This window comes from Peromyscus eremicus, chromosome 3 (assembly GCF_949786415.1).
Source record: "Peromyscus eremicus chromosome 3, PerEre_H2_v1, whole genome shotgun sequence".
NCBI classification, from domain to species: Eukaryota; Metazoa; Chordata; class Mammalia; order Rodentia; family Cricetidae; genus Peromyscus; species Peromyscus eremicus.
The window spans coordinates 67,834,977-67,848,238 of NC_081418.1; the positions used below are offsets into that span (position 1 = coordinate 67,834,977).

General features: G+C 42.7%; 1 protein-coding gene across 1 annotated transcript in view; it reads right to left on the reverse strand.

Annotated features, from left to right (window-relative positions):
• Positions 1 to 2,333: 2,333 nt before the first annotated feature.
• Skap2 (src kinase associated phosphoprotein 2) overlaps positions 2,334 to 13,262 on the reverse strand; it is a 160,348-nt gene continuing 149,419 nt past the window's right edge. Inside the window, exons 12-13 of the mRNA XM_059257845.1 lie at positions 4,150 to 4,250; positions 2,334 to 3,708 (exon numbers count right to left, since the gene is read on the reverse strand). Coding sequence (XP_059113828.1) covers positions 4,158 to 4,250 — 93 coding nt within the window. The 3' untranslated portion in view covers positions 2,334 to 3,708; positions 4,150 to 4,157. The remainder of the gene's footprint in view (positions 3,709 to 4,149; positions 4,251 to 13,262) is intronic.

A 13,262-nucleotide genomic window follows, 5' to 3' on the forward strand; every position in this document is an offset into this window, starting at 1 on the left:
GGGCACAGAGGTCAAATGCCCCACCTTCTGATAGCTAAGGTCCTCACCTAGTGTATGGAGTCAAACCAGTCCACAGGTATTTACTGGAAGCACAGCATACGCCCTGCACCATGCTGCGCCACATCTCATGGTTGTATCTAAGCAACAAGAGGAGATCCACTAGTGAAAACAGGGATAGCCCCTTAAACACAGCATGAATGACACGGCATTTCATGTGACTGTCATCACACCATTTGGTAAGTATTTACCTCATCTCAGCAAAGTCTGACATCAGAGGGATTCTGACGGATATCCTGGCTGTGGGTTCCTGGTAACATGAGCTTTCCCAGCTAGTGGACAGGTTGCCACGTGTTTGAATACAGGTTAAAATGTAAGAGAAAAACAAGACATGATCTGTTTTCTGTCTTTTAAATACTCAAGACTCTAGTGACAGACTAAGCTATGTCTGACAAACCATTTTGACAGAATGGACATATATACCCCTCTATCCTCTGTGTGCAGCTGGGCTTTCCAAGGCTTGACCATGTTTTATCTCATTATTCCTGCTTTGCCATGTGGTCTGCTTTCTAGCATTGTTGGATATGCTGAACACAAGAGAAGTCAAAGCCGCTCTGTACGTCTCTGTGCTGTACGTCTCTGTGCGGCTCTGTGCGGCTCTGTGCGGCTCTGTACGGCTCTATGCAGCTCTGTGCGGCTCTGTGCGGCTCTGTGCGGCTCTGTGCGGCTCTGTACGGCTCTGTGCGGCTCTGTACGGCTCTGTACGGCTGGCCCGAAACCCCGAACCAGCAGCTGTCTTTTGGCCTCGGGTCTGGAGATGCTGCACCCGATCCACACTCTCATAATTATCCTCAGCACACGGTCAAGGGCAAGCTTTTAAAGTACACGTAGACTTAGGTCAGGTTCTGTCCAGTGACTGAACTCTAAATCTGAATCTCTAGCGTCACCGAGTTCTAATCATGACCCTAGATGGTGTGAGAGTCAGTGAGATGAAAATCAGGAGAGAAACGGTAACAGAGCCTTGCCTACAGACAGACACTCCAGCAACAACTGAAAGGGAGCTGTGTTTCTGGGAAGGGCCGGATCCAAAGTGTTCATCCACTGACAGAAAATAAAAAGACCCACGTGTATCTAGTTTACCTACAGATGGTTGAAAAGTGATTTTCCCCCTATGATCCCATATACTGTGTGTAATTATCTGTAATTGAGTTATGATTAAAATAATCAGTTTAAACCAAGTATTCAGAACAACTGCCGGACCAGCCAACACTATTTTCATAAAAAACACAACAAAACAAAAAACCATGCTGTATGCCACGAAGTGGTGAAACCAGAACGGGTGAGCTGTGGTTAAGCGTAAACCCTATAGCAATGAAAGTCATCTGTCTGATGCTTACTTCTTTGAATAAATTCAGATGACAGCCCGATTTCATTTCTTCATTCAGTGTGGAGGCCAGATGGCATTAGAATCATTTACTTCACCTTGTTGTGCTTAATTACTACAATCAACACACTATTTTCCAAATTAATCATAACAAAGTAATTTCATTAGTAACACAGCAGGCTGTTGAATTATTAGCATCATAACAGTTTGCAAACAATTAAACTTTATTTGAACCTTAAAAATTTGCAGAGTGGAACATTATTGTAAGATCTAATGGTAACAGAGTACAAATTCAGTACAGAGCAGGCGATCAAGCAAAATGCTATATAAAATATGACTTACAATCACCTTTCAAAAAAATTAGCTCTCTAACTGTTCATAGAAAAACAAATAAAAGCTAAGCAAACATAATGAGAACATAACAATTAGCATCTTTTCTAACAAGCTGCGTTGTTTAAATTCACATTAATGATGTTATTATGATCTTGAAGAGAATGTGATGTACTGTCAGGGGTGGAGAGAAACTTCCTCACAGCACAAAAATGAGTTCATCAACTGAACAGAAAGCACCCACGAATCGCAAGGGACAGCAATTTTTCTCGTCTCTCCCAATTTTAAAGGCTTTTGGTTCCAACCTTCTATCTGCCATGTATATTCAAGTTAAAAAAGAACAAAGGCCAGAGGCGGTCTGGACAGAAGCAGCACCATGCTTCTGTACTGGAAATGCTGGCCATCAGTTGGCAAAGGACTCCCTCTCCTGGAATAACTGGAAAAGGAGGCAGAAATCTAAGGGCTTCTCAGTCGGCCCGAGTGGGGGAGGGGTTCCCCAGTGATTCCATGTGCAAACGACAGGCTGCTGCCATCTGCTGGCCACTTCAGCTAAAGGCACAAAACCTGTAACCTCAGGCTAGGCTTTCCTTTTCAACCCACACTGGCTCTAAAAGCCAGCCACTCACTGAGTTCACTTCTACCTGCCTAACTTCTGCGAAGATGATTTGAACCCGTTTAAACGACACTCTCATAGGAAAAGGGTAATTTTACAAACGTAATTTCTGAAAACTTGGACTATGTTATTCACATCCCCTAAAGTTAAGATTTTTTTCTTTTACTTTTGAAACTGAGTGATCACAACCGTTATACTATAACAGTAAAATAAACACTCTTTACTATTCCTTGTAAATATAGTTGTACATAAACAGTGGAGATTTAAAAATAGTATCAGCTCATTTGCATTTCTATCTGAACAGTTAAGCAAAAGCTGGGACCTGCTGAAGAACGATTCAACAGTAGATTATATCTACAGCAAAAAAAATCCAGTCACTATCCAGAGGAAGGCTCTTCTAGCATCTCTAGAGACAGTTAAAATACCATGATCTCAACTCTGTATGAAAGGGGACAGACAGGACTCTGCAAACCTACCCTTCCAGTGACTGCTGGCAACGGCTGCCATCCTGAGTCTGTCTTTTCTGTTTGGTTTGGAGAAGCACACTGAGGCTCGGCCAGGACTACTATTTAACGGCGGGATTGGGACAGCCCAGCAGTGATGTTGCAGTAAGCTAAGAGCGTGCCCGGCTCGCCCTCATACTTTGAAAACACACTGAAGTTGTTTATACCATGGTATTAGTGGTAAGATGGGCTTTCTTATGAATCTTTGAACTTCTTAAATTTAAGTAGAACTACAGTAGAAGACACTGGCAAGCCCATCACCAAATTAAGATATTGAAGCACTTTGCACAAACCTAGCTCTGGTTTACACTTGTGAACCAAGTGACAGCATACTGCCACTTCCCTCTACTAATGCTACCGCCGTTTTTTTCTTTCTTACTGAACAGTAGGTAAATGTGACAATTTGCACAACTTTTCTTCCCCATGAAAACATATTACTCTATGAAAAAAAAACTACATTAAGTCATCCACACAGCTTTAAAGAAGTCTTTAGTATCGACTCAAAACTTACAAAGTCTATGAAATTATATGCAACACTCTAAAAATAACAGATGCCTAATGACTAAGAAATAACAACCTTCACTGGCAGCTTCAGGGACTAAGAGTCATGTACATTCACTATGCATTTTCCCACACAAACCAAATGGGCAAAGTGATACTAATTATTATTTGAAAAACAGCAACAGGCCTTATCTCTACTGCTTGTATCTAACTTAATCCATTCCTGCTGGCTTCATCTGACATCTAGAATGTTTTAATGAGTGACAATATAGAAGAGCTGCTGAGACAGGGATAAACAGGCAAACGAAGGCAGCTCTGGGCCATTCAGGCTCGCGGGGGTTTCCAAATCCAGAGCACTTGCAGACACCCAGAAGACTTCCCTGTAGGCACAAAAGGAAAGTTGCATTTTTATTTTATTTTTTCCTTCAATAGAAATGTTGATTTATTTTTCCTACTTAGAAAAAAAATAACATTTTTAGCCAAACAAAAATGAATGTTTGCTCAATGTTTCTCCATTCATTTGCTCAGAAAGGCCCTAAAAGTGGCATTTCACTAGAGAGGAGGAGGTTTGAGAACACAGCTGTTATTATCAAAGGAATGTTTCCCCAAATAATCTGTTCACTTCCAAAGTAAATTCTCTAAAGTCATTTTTAAAAATTAAAGACGAAGCAAAACAAAATAAAACAAAAACAAAAACAGATTTGGGGCACCATACTTAGGTTATCAGAAAACTACAAAGATTTGAAAAGGCAAAGCCTCAGAAGAAAGAGACCAAGAGAACATAAGAGCTATTACAGAATATTGGATTAAAATGTACTTACCCGGACTCTCAAATATCATACATCTCCATTACATAGGCTTTAGGCACCAAGCCAATGGCTCCCTTCATTTCTCCTACCCACCAGCCATATCTATTGTATTCCTAATTGAAAACAATATGCAGTATTAACCTTTAGGTTGGTGTAAGCACAATGTTGTTTATATGCAACTTCTTAGAAATGTTTCTTTTTATAAAGTCAAAGGTGCTGGAGCTGCAAATGGAAACTTTTTCATCTTTTTTGTTTCTGGACAAACAAAACAAAAACAAAAATAAACAAACACCCCCCCCCACTAAAACAAACACACACACACACACACACACACACACACACACACACACACCAGCCATGTTATTGGCAAGTATTTAAATTACTGTACGACACAATCTTGCTCATCATTCTGGCAGAATGCAGAAGCAGCTGCTCGTGCAAGGACGTGGAAAACCACAGCAGCAGGAGCTCGCTTCTGGGGCTCCCGGTCTCTCCACACAGTGCAGCCCTGGGTACCTGCTCCTAGCTGTAAGGCTAAAGCCAGGAGCTGGAGGAGCTACAGAACCTTCAAGAAGCTTCTTATCTGTCTGTCTATCAAGGATGAAAATCACTCCGGGAGGGGGGTGTGAGGGGGCCATGACAACAAACTCCTAATTCCTCATAAAACTTAGATGGTTTAGAATTCAGAGATTCAGCCCTTCTTAAGAAAACCTAATACATTTTAAGCTGATAAAGTAGAGATAAGAAAAATACTAAAATTAAAAGTTCACAAATACCAATACAAAATAATTCACAAGTGGACTTCTTGAAAATAATATCCCAAAGTTTTTGCTGTTTCTCTTGATTCTGGACTGCCAAAGCTTGGGAGGAACGTAAAGGTGATGTTAGGTTTGCTTGCAGAATGGGAAAAAAAAAAAAAAAAAGGAAACCAAAGTCTCTCTAGTTTGAAAGGCAAAATATTAATCTGTGAACAGAGTGACTGATGAGGTGTTCTGCACTTTACAATGTGAGATAAACAAACCTAGCCCTCCTCTTCTCTTCTTTATTCTCCACTGACAGACACACCATTGCTTTAGGCATTGTGAACCCTCCTTAACCGGCCTCATATGTCTGCCAGATTGACTAATGTATTTTTATCTCAAACTTATTTATGTTTAGTGAGATACAAACAAGTAAAATGAATTACAAGTTTCAAGAATAATATCTTCCAAAAGCAATACTCTGCATAAACATTAAGGCCCAAATTTAATTTTTCATATAAGATAAATTTTTAAAATCAATCCCCAAAGTAATTCAATAGGTTCTGATTTTCCAACATCTGAGTCATAGATGAATGTGCATATGCACATTGAGTTATATGTGAGGAGGGAGGGTTGATAGGCACACAGGCTTAACATTCATATTGATTTGTATGCTATTGACCATCACAAGGAAAATTATGCTATTCTTCAATACAAATGTAGCAACATTAGCATGTATGTATTGACAGACAGTCTACCTATAAATTAAAGGATAAAATCTATGGGTCCTTTAAAGTGGTGGGCAATAGCAGAATCAGGCTTACTGGAGAACAAAGGGGAAGAAAGGGGCACAAAGGCTCGCCCTGGATTTCTTGTTCTGATAAGGAGACAGCACTGGCTCTGGAGGCAGCGGACGAAAGGCGTTAAGTTTGAAAGTTCGCTAACAGTGTGATTTTAGTGGACAAAACTGTCCAAGCAGTGAGAACACTGAGTCCAGAACTCAACGATGATGGCGATAATCTACACAAGGCACATTCATCAAAAGGAAATATCAACTGACTGAAAGCTGGACTAGCAATCGCTGTACCCTAGTAGGCACCTAATAAAACCACCCTTACTCAGTTTTGAAGGCAATGAATACAATTGGAACCTAATGCTTACCAAAACAAACGCATGTAAGCTTCGACAGATCGAAGGGCTACATTGTAAGATATCAAAAGGGACTGACGGTAAGTCTGAGTATGGAAGCTCTTACCCAACATCAGCCTTCAGGTGTTTTCAAACTGATGACATTACAAGAGCAAAGGGTCTAGCCTGCCAAGAGGAGACACAGAAGGCAACCAGTGGGAGGGCAGACTCAAAATACACGGCAGAAAGTTCATAGAACTTTATAATCTTTTCCTTTGGTTACAAGCTGCACTGCCATCTAAGGACCTATCATCACTCCTGAGAAGAGCAGAAACCCTCAAATTCAGATCTCATCGACCAGGGGCAGACAAGAGACGACTTGAGAAAGTCTGCTCTTATCTATGGTAGAGCAATAGGGGTAACTAACTAGAAAGCACAGTAGCAGAGGGCAGAGAGGGGCTTCCTCAGCTGTAAACTGATCCCTCACATGTAACAGTCCAGGGACCAAGAAAAGTGTTACATTACAGTAATCCTAAATGCTTCACTTCATTTAAAATAACCAAAACATTTATGAAATACACACCTCACGAAAATGCTGTAAAATATCAGATCTCATTCAGAAAATGGTAACAATAAAAAACAGAATATTACTTTATATTTATAAATAATTCCATATAATACTTCTATGTGAAGTAAGAGAAGAGATAAAGTAGAGGGATAAAAATCTAGGAGGCAGATTTATGGCTGTGCACTGAAGCTACAGAGCAGGTCACAAGACTGCTCATCCCTACCACCCTCGGCATGAGCCCCTGAGCAACAGGAACCCCAATTAAACCACCTGCAGCCCATAAATTGGGATGAAAATGCTCCTCGGACTATAACTGTTTTCTAAACTTCAGCCTCAAGATTCAACACCATGCAATGTTTCCTTCCAAAGAAAGAAATCAGCCTCTTTGACTCAAACATATGTGATTACGAATGACAGATCAGTTAATGGTGGGAAGCAATGCCATCAATAAATACCATGTTGTCTCAAAATCCACATACTAATTATAGCATTGTTCCAGAAAGTCACAGGTGGATCATTTAAAAGACACCTCTCAAACATTATTAATAAAGGAAAAAGAAAAAAAGAAAAGGGGGAGGGAAGAGGAAACGAGGGGAGGCCCACACCAGACTGCCATCTAAATCGTGACAGGCTAGGAAACATCGCATCACCTGACTGCACTCAAGATCTCAGGTACGAGGTCTGCCATCTGGTATCCTTCACCCTATTCGGCTCTTGCCATCAACTGAAATGCTAACACAGGCAAGTGACTGTACCTCAGGAGGACTGATAAAATAATGAAGAGTCCTTTAATCTACAGGAAACCATTTTAGTCAATTTATAAGAAATATTGCATCCCTTTGTAGGACGTGTAATTATTTTCTATTAATCATGTGCTATAAAGCTACATTATGCGGTTATTCTGTTATCACTAGGAAGAGGCCTGCAGTCAGCTTCTGACAATGTTAGGTAATTACTAACACAAAGCTGCTTTCTGCTCCTGCAGTAATGCTATCAAGATCCAGAGGTGCAGTGATGCTCACTGTATAAAAGTAGCTCTCAAAAGGAATTCGCTGTCAGCGAAACAGACGGCTTCCAGGCAAAACGTAACGTGGCAGTCAGAGGCAAAAAAACAAAGTCAAATTCCCCCAGTAATCCAGGAAATAACAGTGAGACGGCAATGAACGCTCGCAGTCTGACTCCCACGTCACAACTGTCCAACCATAAAGTCATCTCATCTGGTTACAGTTAATATTTACTGGGCGATAAATTAACGAGACTGTGCAGTAAGGTCGGGAAAAAGGCCCGGCTTTGATGAAGAGAAACAGACTTTGCCTAACACAACAGTGAACACACGCTCACACCGGCCTACTGACTCGGTCTTCCCTCTCTGCTGGTGCATTATTTTATACTTAGAAGATTCCCAAATCCACTTCAATCCTTCTCAGTGCCAGACCCTCCTTTCTTGAGTAATGTTAATCCACTTTCTGCAAATCAGACAGTGAACAAGTGCTGTTTCATAGAAACCCGAAGCTCCGCCAGGGTCTAGGGACAGGCCACCCTCTCAGTCACTTACTGCTATGTCTGAAGGCAACAGGTGCTTCAAATGCTGGGCAGCCGCTGTGTCCTTTGTCTGAACACACATCCATGCTTCAGAACAAGCTAGCCCTTTGTGAAAGGAACTTCATCCACAAAATATTAAGCATGGTGACTTTAAGAATCAATGGGTTTAACCTTTATTTTCCACATATTCACGATGGTAATTATTCCTAATAGTAGCAATGTGAAAACAAAGTTAATGTTTTAAATATATAAAGTCTTTCTTCAAGTTTATCTTTGTGTGTGTGTGTGTGTGTGTGTGTGTGTGTGTGTGTGTGTGTGTGTGCTTTTGCACGCATGTGTTTAGGAACTTGTATGAATCCTTTTTCTCATCATGCTGATGGTTTCCTTAGCAACACAGGGCCTTGGCACCCATGATGCTCTACTGTCCCCTTCTAACCCCCTCCCATGGTTCTCCACGATACCCGAATTCCACCACTGGGAGATGTTTTTCCCAAAGCTCTGCTGAGTTCACATGGCTGTGGAATCCAGTTCCCTGGTTTATCATTTACTGCTCAGACGTGACTGAGTTCCTCCGATTCACAGAATTCTTTTTGCATCGTTCACTCCATTTAATAGCAGGAGAAACATGGACGAGTAAGAAAGCATACAGTAAGAATTTAATTCTCCTAGCAAATTTCAGTTTACATCTCAGAGACCCGACATACTGACTTTAAGTTTTTATAGTCAACAGCTACAATGCTGTGAGGTAAACATGGCCATTCTGCCCAATGCTTCACAGACACGTTGAACAAGAAGAGACTCAGCTGAAGCTCAGCAGAGAGGGCTGGGATGTCAGGGTTTGTCACCTGCCAGTCCCCATCTCCATGACTGCTCCTGGGTTCACCACCCTGCCCAGTTGTCTCTGCTCAGGGCAGGTCTTGACCACCTCACTGTCACCTCTGCCCTTCTGATCATCCAAGAAACTGTCTGCCTCTGTTCACTCTGCTGCTCAAGAACTGCCACCATCTCCTCATGACAGGAACTACGAAGTCCTCTGTGTAGTCTGCTCCTTCTGTAGCACCATTTCCTGTCACTTCTCCATCAGCTTGGTCCCCACTGCTACTACACGCAGTGACTCAGCTGTTGGGATTTTTGTGCTGATTTATCGGACACATACTAACACCTGTAACTTCAAGTAGAGCTTTTATTCCTTAGTAGATTTCACACACCTCAGTTTTATTCTTTCAAATAACAAAGGACAAACTTGCTGAGGTCAGAGTTAAGACCTTGCTCTCTTCTCTATGCCCCATGATACTGGAATGTAATAGATGCTCGGTAAGTTCGACACTGGATAATAGCCCAGACAATGTTCACATTGTATGGTGCACCAAGTGTCTAATTTTTAAAAGAAATTTAATTTCCAATAGGAGTACATGTTTCTTCATATATATTTATCTAAGAATCATTTCCAAGCATCTGTTCTGATCCATGCACAGGGAGCTTGTGTAATCTGAAGCACGAGGCATCTGCCGCTAGTGTTTTCCAGACACCCAATGAGATGCTCTGTCTGAAGAGCTTCCATGCAATCTTGAGAAGGAAAGGTCTCTGTCTCCTTTGGAACCAGGACTCCTAATCCATTTCTCTGAGTGCTGACAAGGTCAGGGCAGAACCCACTCAGGGGCAGTGGAGACCTGGGGGAGGCGTCGGGGGGCTCGGCAGCCCCTCCCCACCTTGAGCTGCCCCCTGTCTTCCCAGCTTGCTGTAAATGAAGCAGGTAGCTCTGGGCAATCTCCAAGCTCCTTTTTCTACTTCTGTTTCTCACTGGAACTACAATAGTCCAACTTCGGACAGATCAGCAAGTCTAATTATTATATACTTGGGGTCCTGCAGAATGTCCTTAATGAAATCTTTAGTTATATTTTTATAAATTATTGTTATTGTTGAGGTCATTACCTGCCCTGGCCTTTTTTCTTTTTCTTTCTTTCTTTTTTTTCCCGTAGTTGTTGAGACTCAATCTTATCTGTGTAGAGTCTAGAGATTCCTTGAGATTCCTGTGAGAATGTAGCTTTTCAAAGCAGCCAATGCTGGACAAAGTCAAGGCTCTCCTTTTTGACTGAAAGGAATTTCAGCTCCCTAGCTCTTCTGTTTGGGGTTTGGTTGCCAGGCAGCTCAGCTCAAGGTACAAGTTCCACTGCAGAAACCCGTCATCTTTGAAAACCTCCATGGATGTAGCTCTTCCTATCCTTGGTCTTTATTTGGTTTTCCCCAATTATGCTGAGCCTTAATTTCTTCACTTGTATGCAGGAGCCCACAAACGTTTCCTCGTGAGATCTGAGCTTGCTTTACTCAGCAGGGCTGAATTAAGGGTTGGCTTACCAGGTGATTGGAAGGGTCTGCACTTGGCTATGCTAGGGGGAGGTCTTTTGCCCCGCTCCTTGGCATTCCTATAAAAAGCCATTTTGAAGAGACAGAAGGGGCCAGTGGATATTGATCCAGGTCCTCTTGAAGCTATCCTGTGCTTCTGTCTGTCTCTTCTCCACACTATCTTTCTATCTAAATATTTCTTATCCCTCTCTCCTCAAGAATACCCTGGGGAAAAAATGGGAAAATGTGGGAGCTGACCTCCCATACTTGTAAAGGCTTGTACTAATGCTCCCCTAACTCTGTGAGTCCATCATTTTCTTCAGAAGTCAGAGTCTTTCCTATTTTTAACTGGAACTTAGTAAATGCATTTTAAACATCACCATTGTATTAGGTATTAGCTAAATACGAAAATACTTTAAGACGGGGTGTTGACATCAGGAAGTTCAGAATGAAGGAAAGAGAAGGGGGAGGGAAGAGAATAGAAAACAGGAGCGGGGAGGAGGCAGGGGAGAGGAGGCAGGGGAGAGGAGGCAGGGGAGAGGGGGTGGGGAGAGAAGCTGGTAATCCTAACATGGACTATGGAATGTGAGAGAGAACTCATAGAGAAGCACATAATTCTACGGAGAGGTTTTGCAATTTTATGTAGAAAAAACAGGTGGGTGGAGACTCCAAATGGAATGAAAAGAGTAATGCAGGGCCTGTGTGAAGAGATTAAAAGAAAAATGTCTGTTTTCAGGGAAGAGCGGGTGTGGCTAACACCTAAAGCGTAGGAGGCCAACAGCGATGGCCGGCCGCATAAGATGAGGGAAGCTGGGCTGGAAAGGTGTCCCTCTGCCAGCCTATGGGGTGCAGAGTTTAGGTCTAACAGACACAAATAAGCAAACACTCAAACACTTATTGAATGATTAAAGTGAAGTTCTAGTTTGATTCCAGTTTCCTAAACCCTTTCTCAATCACTCCAGTGCATGCTCACTCCCCTGCCTTCCCCTGCACACCCGCAGCCCACAGGAATGCTTTATTAGCACATTCTCTTCTCAGACTGGCTGCCTCTGCCACCCAGCTTAGGACCCTGGAAGGGAAGCCACTCCAAGCGTCCCTGGATTGGGCCCCGATGAGTACTCTGCACAGAAAGTGTCAACGAATGGCTGATAAGGAAAAAAAAAGAATAACTTCAGCCATCTATGTTGTTTAGAACTGGGATGGATGCTCACAATTAACTTCTGATACAAAAAGTCAAAAAGGCACCTCCTACCAGAGGTCCACATAGTGCCAGTATTAGAAAAAGAAAGGATTTAGGGTGGAATCAGTGTTGATTCCTGGAGAAAGCACTAAGTAGCAGTGTCCATGGGTAGTTGTTATATAAAAAGCCTTACTGGCATGGGCTTCCTAACCTGTAAGACTGACCCACAGATTCACTCCATAAGCACCATCCTAATCTGTAAGACTGACCCAAAGATTCACTCCATGAGCACCGTCCTAATCTGTAAGACTGACCCAAAGATTCACTCCATGAGCACCTCACAAACTGGCGGCCCCAGGTGCCTAGAACACTGCACTGTGTGTGTTCACTTGCTATCACTTTCTTCTCCCTCTCCAGGAATTACAGAAGCGAAGCACCAGGAGCACAGCAGCCAGAACTGAGCACTGGGACAGTCTCTGCCCCGCTCCTCCAGCTCACCACAGCCAAGAGTCACCTGGGAAGAAGAAACCTCGGAAGGACTCCCCCGCCCCCCAACCCCATTTGGCCTTGGAGCATGTCTGCGGGACTTGACTTTGACTGCCCAGGCTATTGTGAGAAGTGCCATCCTTAGGCAGCTGGGTCTGGGCTGCTGAGAAAGGGCGCTGAGCATGAACCAGGGAGCGAGCCATCCAGCAGTTTTTCTCCGTGGTTTCTGCCCTAACTTTCCTAAATGATGGATCCAGAAGTGTAAAATGAAAGGAAGCCTTTTCTCCTCAAGATGTTTTTTTGATCAGAGCATTTTAACAAAGTAACAAAAAAGCAAAGTAAACAAAAGGGAATCAGATCTTGGGGGGAAAAAAAGCAAGTATTAGAAGATGGGAATTTTTTCTAGTTTTTTTTTTTTTTTTTTTTTTTTACAGCTAACAATTCAACTATGAACATGTGTCACTTGTTACTTTATTAAACACCTACTCTATAAAGTTTTTTTAAAAAAATATTTAAATTCTGTGTATGTGGGGTATATTCACGTGTGCAGGGGTCTGCTGGGTCCTGGAGCTGCAGTTACAGGCTATTGTGAGCCACTTGGAGCTGGGAACCACTCAGGTTCTGTAAGAGCAGTACATGCTCTTAATCTCTCAATGGCTGAGTCCCCAGGTCTCTTAACCAACAATCTGCCTCTACTCTCTCCCACCTAATAACCACTCCGGAAATAACCACTCCGGAGTTTCCAATTACAGAGGTCAGAGAGACATCACACTGAGTAAGGGCAGACATACAATGGCACGCACTGTGCCAGTGAGTTCTTGAGTTTTGAGGTAGGAGTTGGGGGACAAGGACATAGGAGATCACAGACTATACAATATAAAACACAACAACATCACACACAATGGGTCGCTTTTCTTTATGGCTCTGGTCTGCTTCCGGTAAACTTGCTCATCCAACGCAGAATTAAACTCCTATAGACCCTGCCACCTGGCTACTTCCTAAGGCAGCCCCTCCCTGGTACAGCGGGTCACAGAATCCTCTGACACTGTCTTCTTGCTCACCCTCTTTCAAGTCCCTACAAGTGCTGGGCCACCAGTAGGCCTCCACAGCAGCCTCCCCCCCTTCCACCCATCAGCTC